The sequence below is a fragment of the Zerene cesonia genome, chromosome Z (genome assembly GCF_012273895.1).
Source record: "Zerene cesonia ecotype Mississippi chromosome Z, Zerene_cesonia_1.1, whole genome shotgun sequence".
Lineage (NCBI taxonomy): Eukaryota > Metazoa > Arthropoda > Insecta > Lepidoptera > Pieridae > Zerene > Zerene cesonia.
In genome coordinates, this window is record NC_052122.1 from 10,695,307 (window position 1) to 10,708,751 (window position 13,445).

The following is a 13,445-nucleotide window of genomic DNA, read 5'->3' on the forward strand; positions in this document are numbered from 1 at the left end:
CTAAATCAAGGTTCACATACAAATGTATATTTAGTAGTAGGTATATTGGATTTAAGATAAAACTTTGTATTTGAATTCGATAAACCTACGTGCACAGGTGTTTATTTTACACTTAAATTTAGGAAACAGACAATTTATATAATGTTTTTGATAAATAATTATAATTTACCCGTTCAATTTTCTTTAACGTTTGTCAATATTAATTCTATACCTCTACTGTCTGAAAACAATATTAAGAAAAGTGTAAATATTTATTGCTTTATAATGTCAATAAAAATTAAAATAAAACAAAACATCACACAGAAATCCAAAACTCATCTATACTGCTATCGTTTTTATGATATAGAGAATCTTATAAAAGTCACAAGATCTTGTAACATAATTTCGTAAAAAGCGTATACATTACACAGTTACATAATACATAACATATTTTATTATCCATTTGCATAATGCTGGAGCCTAGTTTTACTCCACATAAAGATGTCACATTCTCTGAATATAAGACGAAAGCTAAAGAACTAGATGCGACATATGCCCAAATTTCTTAAAATTGAATTTCCATTATGTTTATCATTTCTCTTTATGTTTTTTTATTAATTAACCAATTGTAAAGACTGTAAGCTTCGCTATAAACGCAGTATAAAAAGAAAACAGTAGTACTACGCCTTTAATCTCTTATTAAATGCGAAAAAAAATCCGAATCTCACGACTTATAGTCCGCATCCTTATCAACATGAGATGACAATTTACAAGGACGTGGACAGGTACAAGCTATAATATATAGTATTCCAAAATAAAAGAAGCAAATTCTTAGTATTTTAAACTTCCCTCCAATTATGACACAAAAGTGATCAATGTGAATTCTGTTCCATCCGGACTTTCAAGTCTTTGTCCGTACAAAAATATATCAAAATTAACTTTCACCATCTCGCAAAGCACATTCCACGTCCTATTACACGTTCCTTCGCAAAGAGAATACATACATGAATTCAATCTGAATCTTTAAACAATGATAGATTTGTACCATGTATAACCCAGAACATAATCATTATCTATGAAATTCTAGCTTGTAGTAATAATTAGTAATGCAGAAGCTCTCACATGTATCTCCAGAATCTTATGCCGTAATTGGTTGCAGCGTTTTGGCATGCGGTGCTGGTATCTCTTTAATTTTGCACCACATACGCTTTCCTAATTAACAACAAATACTTTATGCAAATATTTTTAATAATATGTAACTATACTTATTACGTTTTACACCTATATTTATTACTTATAAACAAAAATATCTGCAGGTATTAGCTTCCTTGCATTTCCATCAACTTTTCTAATTTCCCTATAATACTGAAATCTTACTAAACTCATGTTGCAAATAATTTCTCTTATATTAAATAGCATAATGTTATTCAATATGATTAGTATATAAAATAATTTCAAGATTAATTAGGGATTGGGTTATCTGGACACTTATTGAAAACGCTGATTGTGGTTTTCTCTAGCAGGCAGCTCGGATCGCCATCGACAACATGCAGTTTAATTCTTTTATGGCCAACGGATCAACGATTATTACCCACCGAATTTCGGCCTTCGCCCAACGGAACACTGATTTTGCCCCATGGAATGCTGATTTCACTCAACGACTACTGATTTGCCTAACGGTTTAATGACGACGATACCTTACGAACCAACGAACCCTGATTTTGCCCAACGGTCGGTTGCCCACAAATGACCCCTAGCTCCACGATATCCTTTATGCCCAACGAAATATTTTACGTCTAACGGATTAATGAAATATATTATACATGCATATACATAAAGCATTCAAAAAAAAATAACAAAAAAAAAATATTGTACTAGAATGAAAGCACTTGGAAAAGGAGGAGAATAAATTAAAATGAGAAAAAATATATAATAACGTTATAAGGTTAATTTGTACATATTTTAATTAACTGAAACTTTGCGATTAAACTATTTTTAACAGGTCTAGTTGTATTACCGGAAATAGAGAATACCCGTTTTTTTTTTTTTGTCCTTAAAACCTTCTCCCACTTCCCGATCTCAATTCTAGCCTAAATTATTTTTCCTCTCATTTTTACCAATTCCCTTACTTTTTCCTATATTATATAATTGGCTTCATTCTACTTTAATTATTAAGGTTTGATCTATTCCCAACGACATTGTTTACGCCCAACGGACTACCGATTTTTATCCAACGAACGTAATTAGTCGTTGGACAACAGGATCCTTATATTCGACGACCTTAGCGATCATTTTATCAGCGCTCAATTACCTATAAAATCTATAATTTCCCTTTTTTTTAATCATCTTCAAAAAAGAGCAAGATCCCATAGCCACCAGACATCACGAATTTTCTGATGCACTAAATTTGGAAGATTTAGTATGTACATCTATCTATCTTCAAGGTCAAATTCTTCATTATTTATTATTTATATAGATAGTATTTCACCTTCTGCAACTTAGTTTATCCGATTCATTTCGATTATTTCATTTAAAACCTGTGTCACCCATGTGGTCTCATTTCAATTTTGTTCTAGTTCTTATAATTTGAAGGCGATTAACATTTTTGTTAAAAATAATTTTGTTATCTCGGAAATTGAGCATGCCCGGATCAGTGTAAAATGACGACCTTGGCATTCATATTATCAATCATATTATTGTACATTAGGTTATAGATTTAATCTTATTGACTGTGTAGTTTATAGATTTTGAGATCTCATACTTTATAACTGATTATTATCAGTATTAGATTAAGTAATATAGTTTCTATCGCTCTAAGGGCCAGTAGGTATGTACAGAAACGAATTAAATCGGTTTTTGCCGACACCATCAAAATTTAACAACTCACCTTAACTTAAAGAGACTGTAATGCTGTTAAACAAATATCGAAACAAATATTCACAATGTGGGATTGTACAAGTTTCAGACACCTTTACATCGGTAAACATTTAAATATCAACTTTTTATAATTATGTCAACGAATTATAACTAATCAAAAACCATCGTTTCTGTTTTGTAAGCGAAAGCTCTTCAAACGAACGGATGAATGAGCCTTTGCGTTTAAAATGGGGAAGTTTTAAATGTAATCGCAGAGTTCTTAAAGCACCGTACCATTTATAAGACATTTTATGGGTTGGTATAATATGTGAATGATTTTAAATTGGCCCTCTCTTACTAGTCACTTTGATTTTTCTGCATTATTACTTGTTTGTTCTTAAGAATATGTTAGCAGAATTAGTCCCACCTATTACTTACTTAAGATTGATTACTTTGCACCAAAACTTGAGTGTAATAGTCATAATTTATTGTAAACCTTGCTTTTTAAACACATGTATTTCGCAGTTATACGTTAGTTTATTACATTTAAGACCTCGTGTGATTTGAAAATGTTCGCTGATTTTATAGGCCCTTTACTTATGTAGAAGGTGGAAGTTAAGGCCTAGAAATTAATGGATTTATGTAAGTTTACTTCAAACAATAAGCTTACAGTTGAGCTGTAGATTTTCATCAAAATGCTCAACAGATATGTCATCAAAATCCATTTTCTTGCGAGTTCATTTCCTTTTATTTACAATTTATTTTACCTATATCAATTAACGATTTTGAGTTCTAAAACAAAGTCTCTGCATATCTGTATGCACCTGAATTGGTCTATTATTTTATTTACAATTTTTATGATTTTTATGCAATGATTTCTTTTATTTTAACGTAATGTTATTTTAACTTCAACCAAAAACATTTTCAATCACACTTAAAATTTAGTAATACGTACTTATTTCAACATCATCTAAATAATTATAAAATTTATTGGTGTTTAAATTATAAGAGCATATAGAGGACACTTAAGTTTAATGGAATGAGTTTTAAAAGGCAAGGACCCACGTCCATTTTGAATTGTATTAGACTGTAAGGAGTCGTTTGACGCCTGAGATGGTTGTAATCTTAATTATACGATATTAAATATACAATAAAATACGTGTTTTATTTATGACATCCTGATCTCATATAAAAATGTGCTTTTATCATCATCTATACAAATGACATAACACTTCAAGTCAATGTTGAAAAAAAATCTGAAAGAAAAGTTTCTATTGTATAAACAACTATCTAACTATACAATATAACACAAAAACATTTGTTCCCAAGAAATGTAGCGCGTTCAGAAAACAATTTCTTCAGTTTTATACAATTAGTATGTATTATAAATTATACTTATGATCTGTAACTATTTAATAACAGACAATGAAAGGTTTAATCAGAGAAATGGAAATTAAATATATAAAATGTTTGACAGCGGAAAAGGAATCTGATGAGCGCCATTTTTCAACCGGCTTTAAAAAAAGGGGGAGGTTATCAATTACGTTTTTTTGTGTTTATTACCTCATAACATTTTCTGGGTGAACAGATTTTTATGATCATTTTTTTTTATATGCACGGTAGTCTAGTTCTGATATTTAAGGACGGTTTCGTTGTATTGCTAAAAATAAAAAAATTTACATCGATTTCTATTATAGAGACTTTTTGTTAAAAGATCGAACATTATGTCAAATAAAATCTGTTTTTACAAAGACAGATAGCAATTCAATTCAATTATTTAAATTAATAAAACCACTGTCACGGAATCAAAACCTTTTTCAAATAGATTGTTAATCACTGCTAATTAGTTGATTAATTAAACAATCTTATCAGTGGTTATCAAATTATCAAAACAAATGAGGCGCACGGATATCATTTTAAAATCAAATTAGTTAAACCGTCAAAAAGATAAAGTAAGGTGAATGATGGCACAGGAGTTATAACATACCTGATCACAGATAAGTGAAGACTCTGTAAATATTGCCGTCTGCGATGCTGCTGACATTGCAATAAGGGTCAGAATTGTGACACCGATTTTCACACTGTTTTCATGGAAAAAATCATATAACATATCCTCCAAGAAGAGTAAAGACTCCCACATAAATATATAAAAAGAATTATAAATTCACACGGCGTTTAAGTATGATAACGAACAATTAAAAGAAAGATTTACCTTATGCGGTGCAATTGTTTGGATGCACGTACAATTTTTTTGCTATGTTTAGAATATCATTAAATATTTATCAGTAATCAAAATTTATCCAGCACACTTTTTTTCACATTCAAATACATTCAGTGGGCAGAAATCATGTAACAGACAGTAATTTTCGCATTATAATAATAGTATGAATAATTGCCTGATAGCCTTAGATGCTGTAAACAGGAAATTTGGATCTAATTTAACCTTTGTAATATAATTACAGAAGAAAATAAGAGTAACTGTAAGTATAAATTTTAATTTACTTTTTACTGAGACAGTTTCAAGTAAAGAGCACACAATCACTCAAAGTATCAAAACAAAACAAAAATTAAAACGCAATGCAAATTACTAACATTTTATTAACTTTTGAATTGTAATTCATCGTTTTTGTAATTCTCCTCTATTCAACTTTATTAATTGCTCTCAAGGGCGAACGTAGGTAGAGGGGGCTTAATTCATTACAACTCTAAAATCATATAAAGTTTTCATTTTCAATTTAAAAATTAAATTCATTACAGGACCTAAGACTGATCCTTTTGCCACCACTTGCATTTGTCCAACTACGCCAACCCTCAAGCCACATTTTATAAAACCATTTGATTCTCTGAGACATCAACTCAGTCATTACAGTCAATCACATTTGTGTCTCCATATTATAATCAGATCTGCTGCAAATAATTGAAATCCTTCAATGTTCAATAATATCATCTCAGAATTACACGATACAATTGTAATTCAAATTTCAATACTAACAAGTATATAAAAACAATAACTGTACACTAGAAAAGAGGCCGAAGCTTACACTAAAACATATTTACAAACATAATTTCATCACAGAAACGCTTGTCTTGATGAAAATGTATGAAGAACAACGTCAATGCTGATTGCATATAACTTAAAATTCATTGTTAACCATACATTAATTAAAAAAAGTTAACGTATCACAGCTAACTACACGTCACTAAATTATCAACATATAGCAATATGGGTGTGAAGAATGATGCCCATTTCGACTAAGATGACGAAGGTGATGAAAATTACGTATAAGACCAGAAGCGCAAAACCAACAGTCTTCCGAAGTTGGAATTTTCCGATAAATAGTGTCAGCCAAAGACATGCGACTGCGACCAATAATGAGCCGACAATGAAATCAATTCCCGCAGAGTTGATGTATACAGCTGTTGAATCAGCGCCTTGGGCGAGGTATGTCAGAGTTTTAATCAACCACGGTACTCCCAGAGCAAACAAGATTGCTAATGAATTCGCACCTAGCGCGTTTGACACACCGATACCACCCTCACCTGTAACAAAAGAACGGAACATTAGTAAGGAGTCATGGAATTTCAGAGTGATAAAATCGCAAAGCAAGCGCTTCCATTTCGCATAATTGTCCATTGGCAAAAAGAAAAATATCGCAGCAGCATATGATACACATATATATTTAATATAATCTCGCATGCAAAATTTTGAATTATCATCATTACACTAGAATTGATACCATCTAACAAGCGTTAACGAATTATTATTTAAAGGCGAATTAATCGCTTTTTTACAACACTTATATCATCTGTATCAACTGATAAATGTATTTATATGTAGATACGCTTTAACGAATTTATAAGTGTAGATATGGAATGGTTTTTATATCTGTGAGCATCGCCAAATAGATAAATTAAATTTAGAAATTAATATCTTTACAACGTTCTATTGCTTTAACGTTTCCAAAACAAAATTATGAACACAACACATCATTATACACATAATATATCAAGTTTAAAGTTCGCTAAAATTTTCAAGTATTCATTTAAAAATAATCATATGAAATTAAAGACAAAATTATAGGATTACTCTTAATTCGCTTAAATTAGTAGGTACTATAAGTGAGAGAAATAATAAGTAGCTTCAGAAAGCATAGGATTACATACCACGCCGGGACATGATGAAAATCGATAAGGCCTCAGGTAGACATCCACCGAAAGCAAGGAACGTCATTCCCATCACTGATTCGGGGATAAGGAATGTGTGTCCTGCAACCAAATTTTTATAACATTTGACTCAAAGCTAATATAGTCAAAAATTCATAAGGATTTTACTATTTGATGCATGATTTCCTGTTTTTTCCTTTTTTTATTATTGAGTGTAATACTAAAATGGGATGACAAAATAAAATTATAATGAATATCAAATTAAACGTATTTAAAGGCATTTTAAAGAATATCTATCTTATTTTAATATTGGGTTCTATCTTTCATGTATAATATATACTGGGCCATGTTTTATTGATCGAAGACTGGGCCAATGTCATCCGCTGTTATGCTGAAGTGTTTGCACATACTTCTCAATGCACGCGACTGTTAAGCAATTGTTAAAACTGATAAAAGACATAACAGAAATACTGAGAAAATTTTCTGAAAACTCAAAGTACTAAATGTTTGAAAATTTGGGAGTCGAGCACAGTTTGTCACGAATTGGGCCAGCTCGCACCAGGGTAGGTACCACAGCCCCACAAAAAATCAGCATAAAGTACTAGCACGCGAATGCCGCGAAAACGCGAATGTGTCTGATAGGATGAGTGGGGGAGTAGGACGCCAGTATCCTTTCCCCCACCCTACATTCCTGTCATCAATCCTTTTCGTATCTCTTACGTCTTAAATGCGAACAGCACATTCGCAGAAAAACTACCTATACTTATGTATATACATACGCATATGCTATGACAAAAAAAAACTTCTTACCAATAACAGTCATGCTCCAAGAAACTAAGTAACTATTGCCACCGATCCAAATAATGCACATTATAAAGGCAAGAGGGTAGAATCTTTTGTAAGTGATAGGTGAAGGGATAGTCAAGCCCAGAACTAATTTAAGAGGCCAGGCGTAGAACCACCAAACCTTGTACAAGGTGGAGTTCTCTTTTGGGAACCTCCAGACGCTCTTTTTTGGTTTCTTTACTTCTTCTACGGGTTCAACTGGAAAACATACAACATTGGTGAGTAACAATGACTAATGTGATTTTGTTTTTATCGATCATTTAATATACATGATGGTAATCATAAATGTTTAACGTATCATTATCGATATCATCAATTTATTTTCGTAATTTTTTGTAATTTATGTTTTGTTGTTCCAAAACTTTATCAGACTTGCCTCACATTAAGAATGGCAAATCCTTGCAAACATCTTATCTAATATTATCGTCACCTACGGGTACAAAACTTAAAAATTAAGATAGAAATATAACAAATATATACAAATTCATTATTGAGCACAAGTATTAAATTTGTTACAATTGAAAATTACCTTTTTCTTCAACAGGTTTGTCGTTTGAAACACCATTTCCAGTTGAGATATCGTTACTAAAACCTTTGTTATCGACTCCATCCTCGACTGGCTTTCCGTCTGTGGATACAATATCTGCAACAAAATAACAAACAGGGTTAATATCAAAATCTTCGTAACGTTCCATGATAACGTGCTTTAAGATGTAAATTTTAGAATTATATGTTTATCATGTATTTTGGTAGGTATTAGGTAAGACTGACGATCCGTAATAGTAAATATCTATTGTATCTATTAAACTCATCCATTTGCTCAACAGTTAAGAAATTGAACAACCGACTGTGACCTTTGAGGTTGGATTCGAGGATTAAGGATAAGAGTTGTTAGACTGAGAAAATTAAAGAGATAGCAACCATGGAAAAACACATTGTGGAAACCATTCGAATGATGTCGTTATCGTTTCCTTTTAAATGCTTAAGCTCTTACACAGAAAATGTGAATACTTATTTTGTACTAAATCTAGTTCAATGAAGACTGCATACTTTTTATTCATTTTACTGCAATTCTTGGAACAGTTTTAAAGAAGAAAGGTTGGGGAATTTGTGTTCATTATAGGAGTACTTGTGGTAATTTATAGAACATTGTGTTAATCAAAATTCAGTTACTTCAATGGAAAGGTACAACATATTTTCGGTAATATATTTTCTTTATAATAATTTATTGTAGTAATGAGTGGTTAGCATATATATTACCTCTCTGTACAGAGCATTCGTTAACACTGGCGTTATTAAGCTATTATTTCAAGAAAATATTCTTCTGTCAATAACCATTACAAAATGATGTTATATATCTGTTAAATAATATTGAATAAACTACGTTCTATAAGAAATAACTCTTATATTTTCTTTGATCTGCAAAACGCAAATAGCTTGCCTTTAAACAACCGCTTCCATACAGACAGCTTAGACATGGTTTAGCACTCTTCTTATAACCAAAGAGGTTAAAACTGATGAGTTTAAATTAGTTTTAGTTGTTTCAGTTAAAGTTTATTTATCGCGTATGATACTCACACTCGGGCTTCTTTTTACATATCGACGCTATAATTCTATCGTACAGTGCAAACATTCGCATGCTGTTGAACATGACGACGAAGTACAGAATGTACATGATGCCCAGTACCAACGCCTCATACCATTCCACCTGGCCGTCCCACACGATAACTACGAGCACGCTCACGTTCACCATGTATATGAATGCGTCTCTCGTTACCGGCCGACGCTCAATCGTGATTGGCTGAAATTAGACAGCTGTTAGAATTTCCGACGCCTCATTGGTTGGAAGTGTTCAATGTAAATTTTCATTAGGTAATTGATGTTTTTATCCTTTGCGTTATTAATTCGATGAAATGTATAAAATGGTTTTTAACTCTTGTGAATTAAATATGTGTATATTAGTATATATATTATTTCTGAATTACAAAAAATTACATTATTTTTTTAAGAATATTTGTTAACACGAAATTGTATTAAATTTCTATCTTACCATTATTGCAGCAAGGCCACCAATTGCGGCGACTCCCAATATGTTAAAAATGGCGGATCCGACTATGGTCCCAATACCCATGTCGGATTCCGTCAAAAACGTTGATATCACATTCACGAAGAACTCTGGACACGACGTCGCTACCGACATGAAAGTGGCCGCAGCCACATTCTAAAAATATAAAAGAGATTCCAAATTCAAAAATTGGCGCCAAACATGATTTAACTACATTTTCCTATTCAGTTTTTTTATTATTTTCATCGAAAGAAACTCTAATCATATAAATTGCACCGTATTTCAACACAGCTAATGACAGAGAAAACATGCGACTATACAATTCGATCCGATTCAGGAAAATAACTCACGATTTCCCAACGAGCATTCTGGGGCTTTTAAATACGTTGGCGGAAATAACGGAGTTTAATTCTAGCTAGCTTGTTACCAACTTTCAGATATCCTGTTATAAACTATTTCTTAAAGAGACATCGTATTACCCTAATGTTAATTTTCTTCAGCTATGTATATTCTAATATATATACGCAATTTAAAACAGTAAAACCTATACGGCTAATTGTGACGAGAATAAACATTGAAGATTCATTTAATTATGTCAATATTGAAGATTTATAAATCTTAATTCTAAGGTTGTCTGTCTTGCTATTTTTAACATTAATTTTTTATTCGGTTAGAAAACGTTTACCACCGTTTACCACACAATCACTATTATCATCATCAAAGATATAAAAATATAGAGAGTTTCCCTCTTGTGTCACAAACTTTTAGATGAAATATAATTAAAGCCACATGGTAAACCAGACCTTAAGTCTATTTTACCAAGTAGCCCGTTTGACACTTACTCATGCAAATTTTCGAAAATTAATTGCAATAAAAGACACGTTCAGATATTAGAGTAACTTCAGAAGCTGTGCAGGTAAGCGTGATATAAAATGAATATTTATTCGTTGTCTCACCTGTGGTATTTTCAGATCTTCACATATAAGTTCGACGCAGGGTATGAAGTAGTCATTACATACGATAGCCAGCAGAGTGAAGGCGTATATACCGAATAGAGCATATAGGAGGAAGCCTCCACGTCGCAGCTGCTCATCTGTGGAGATGGGGTTCTTAATATAATATATAACATATCTTAATCTAGCCTGTTTGTTATGATATTTTAGGATTAGAACAAAATTTCCAATATAATACGTATATATTAGCACAAATAACATAAATATAAAAAAAAAATAAAGAAAATATTTTATAGATGGAAGATAGCACACTATCGAAATAGGCGTTATAACACCATGCTTTGGCCAATACAAGATGTGGAAAATCGCGCGTTTGATAGACTATCATGCAAATAAAATGTCAGACACAAAGAATTAAAAAGCCTGAGTTGCATGAAAATCTGTATTTTGTATATCTATTTCAGAACGTATTATTTAGCACACTAGCACACACGTGCATAAATTCACCTGTTTATTTAATTTTTATAACACAATTAGATGTCCTTGCCTTTGATTACCAATTTATAGGTGAACAAGTGCCCTTAAAAAATAGGTTACGGCCTGACTGGGAGAAAGAAAAGCCGCCAATATCGCTGGTATTCGGGGGAACAGTTGCATGACATTAAAGCTCACCGTCAAATATGCTATCTGGGAAGCTGTCAATCGAATCGCCACTGGGGCACGCCACCTCCGTCAGTATATTGTCGTGGATCTCCGTCCTGGTCCGTAACCAAGGGGTCCAGTGCCACGTCTCCAGCTCCTCGTTTAACTTCCTCATAAGGTCTGCGCTTATGAACACTTCTTCACCATGTTTGTTAGTCACTGTCAGAAGCGGACTTTCGGTTACATCTGAAATGTAGTGTTAGGTTAGAAGAGATAATTGATTAAATAGTTAGGTATTTAATGACTTTTTGACGATTTGATTGGTTTTGTGATTATTGGATTTAATATTGAATTGGAAATTTTGATGTTATCGATAGAATTGTAGGACAGTGCCGTGGAAGTTTTCTGGAGTTAAGAGGAATCGGCAATATTATGGCGGTCCTATTTTTCTAAACATGTGACTCTTTGAGAACTTTCGATTTACTGCTTAAGACAAAATAAAGTCAACAACGTTGTTTTCTTTTTCTATTATCGTTCAAATTAAGAACACAATATTCTCATTCAATTGATTTTCCACAATTAACCTTAAATTTGTTGTTTTTTTCTTTTTATTTCCGAATTATGAACTAGATAATTTTTATAATGAACTAGAAAATTGGGAATATTTACCAATAAATATTTATTACAATCTTAATTTTTAACTGCTCACAATTATTAAAAACATGATGTGATTTATAGATAACCTGAATTGATAGAATAGTTCCATATTTAAGCATACGCTGAATATATAAATATACAACATTGATAGCAGTATAGACAACAACTATTTTACCCTAACTTCGCAGATAGGTTCGATATAGGCGAACCTTAAATTTCCAATTAGCCGGACTATTTAAAAACGAAGATATAGAAATAATTCTTTCTAAATAAATACATAGTATACAATTAGCATAGCAATGGGTATGACAAATATATTTCGAATCTAATTCTATATTAATAATATAAATCTAAAGAGTTTATTTGTTTGACCGCCATAATATCAGTACCTCTCCTCCGATCAAAAATTCTGTTACCGTTGTATACGTACGAGATTTATAACTGATATATGCTTTACATCTACCACGGACAAAGCCCGGGCAGATAGCTAGTAAATAATACGAGTCCCTGTAGGTGTAGAATGCTTGCTACGCAATTATTTTGTATACTATTTGAGATGTTTTGTGTATCTACAATGAATTGAGTTTAAATAGAATGTATTTAACATTTTAATATAAAGTGTTGTAAAAAAATATAATAAATATGTGCATGCATTGCGGATAAAAATGAAATTGTAAATAGTTAAAATGAAGATGATTCAAACAATAATAATAATAGGAATACTCCAAAGAGCTCATAAGATCAAAATTTCACAGTAGAGTGAAGATTTTTTTGAGTATTCAAATCCTCATTGAATATATTATTAAATACATTATATTTACCAAAATTCAGACGTAAACAAACATATATCACAAACTACGAAATAAAAACATAAAGCACAATATAAACTGAATATTCAAAGACCTTTATCACAAACTTAACACATACAGTTTCAAAATATATATCTATATTGTATTATAAGACAACGCTTCCAATACAGGGCTAATACTGCAATGAGAGACATTTCCTCATAACATAACGATAAGATTCAAAGGAAATAATGGTAACAGTAATTAACTAAAATGAAGCAAGGTTGCATTGTGTTTGGTTTAGTATTTACCACAGAACAGAAAACCATGTTGGCGATTAGTGCTGCAGAAGAATGAATATATTAAATTCTATGTAGAAAAATAAAAACATAGTATTTAATAAAGCGGCGAAAACGTAGTAAGTAGTAATGGATGAATTCATTATTAAGACAATAGCGCAGATATTTTGCCTGGTTAAAGTCAACTCGCTCGCTA

General features: G+C 31.7%; 1 protein-coding gene across 1 annotated transcript; it reads right to left on the reverse strand.

Moving 5' to 3' along the window:
* Window positions 1-5,474: 5,474 nt before the first annotated feature.
* LOC119835629 (sodium/potassium/calcium exchanger 4-like) lies at window positions 5,475-13,138 on the reverse strand. The gene is made up of 9 exons (XM_038360570.1): window positions 12,984-13,138; window positions 11,536-11,751; window positions 10,867-11,003; window positions 9,896-10,066; window positions 9,424-9,646; window positions 8,375-8,488; window positions 7,810-8,043; window positions 7,000-7,101; window positions 5,475-6,375 (listed from the first exon to the last, which is right to left on the reverse strand). The coding sequence occupies exons 2-9, from the start codon at window positions 11,678-11,680 to the stop codon at window positions 6,044-6,046; spliced, it is 1,458 nt and encodes a 485-aa protein (XP_038216498.1). The 5' UTR covers window positions 11,681-11,751; window positions 12,984-13,138; the 3' UTR covers window positions 5,475-6,043.
* Window positions 13,139-13,445: the final 307 nt, after the last annotated feature.

Excerpts from the sequence above, each read along its gene's own strand:
- LOC119835629 (XM_038360570.1), bottom strand. The coding sequence starts at position 11,680 with ATGAGGAAGTTAAACGAGGAGCTGGAGACGTGGCACTGGACCCCTTGG. Across the intron at positions 8,044-8,374 it reads CAAACCTGTTGAAGAAAAAG|TTGAACCCGTAGAAGAAGTA; the intron begins GTAATTTTCAAT and ends TATGTTTTCCAG. Across the intron at positions 7,102-7,809 it reads TTGGAGCATGACTGTTATTG|GACACACATTCCTTATCCCC; the intron begins GTAAGAAGTTTT and ends ATTTGGTTGCAG.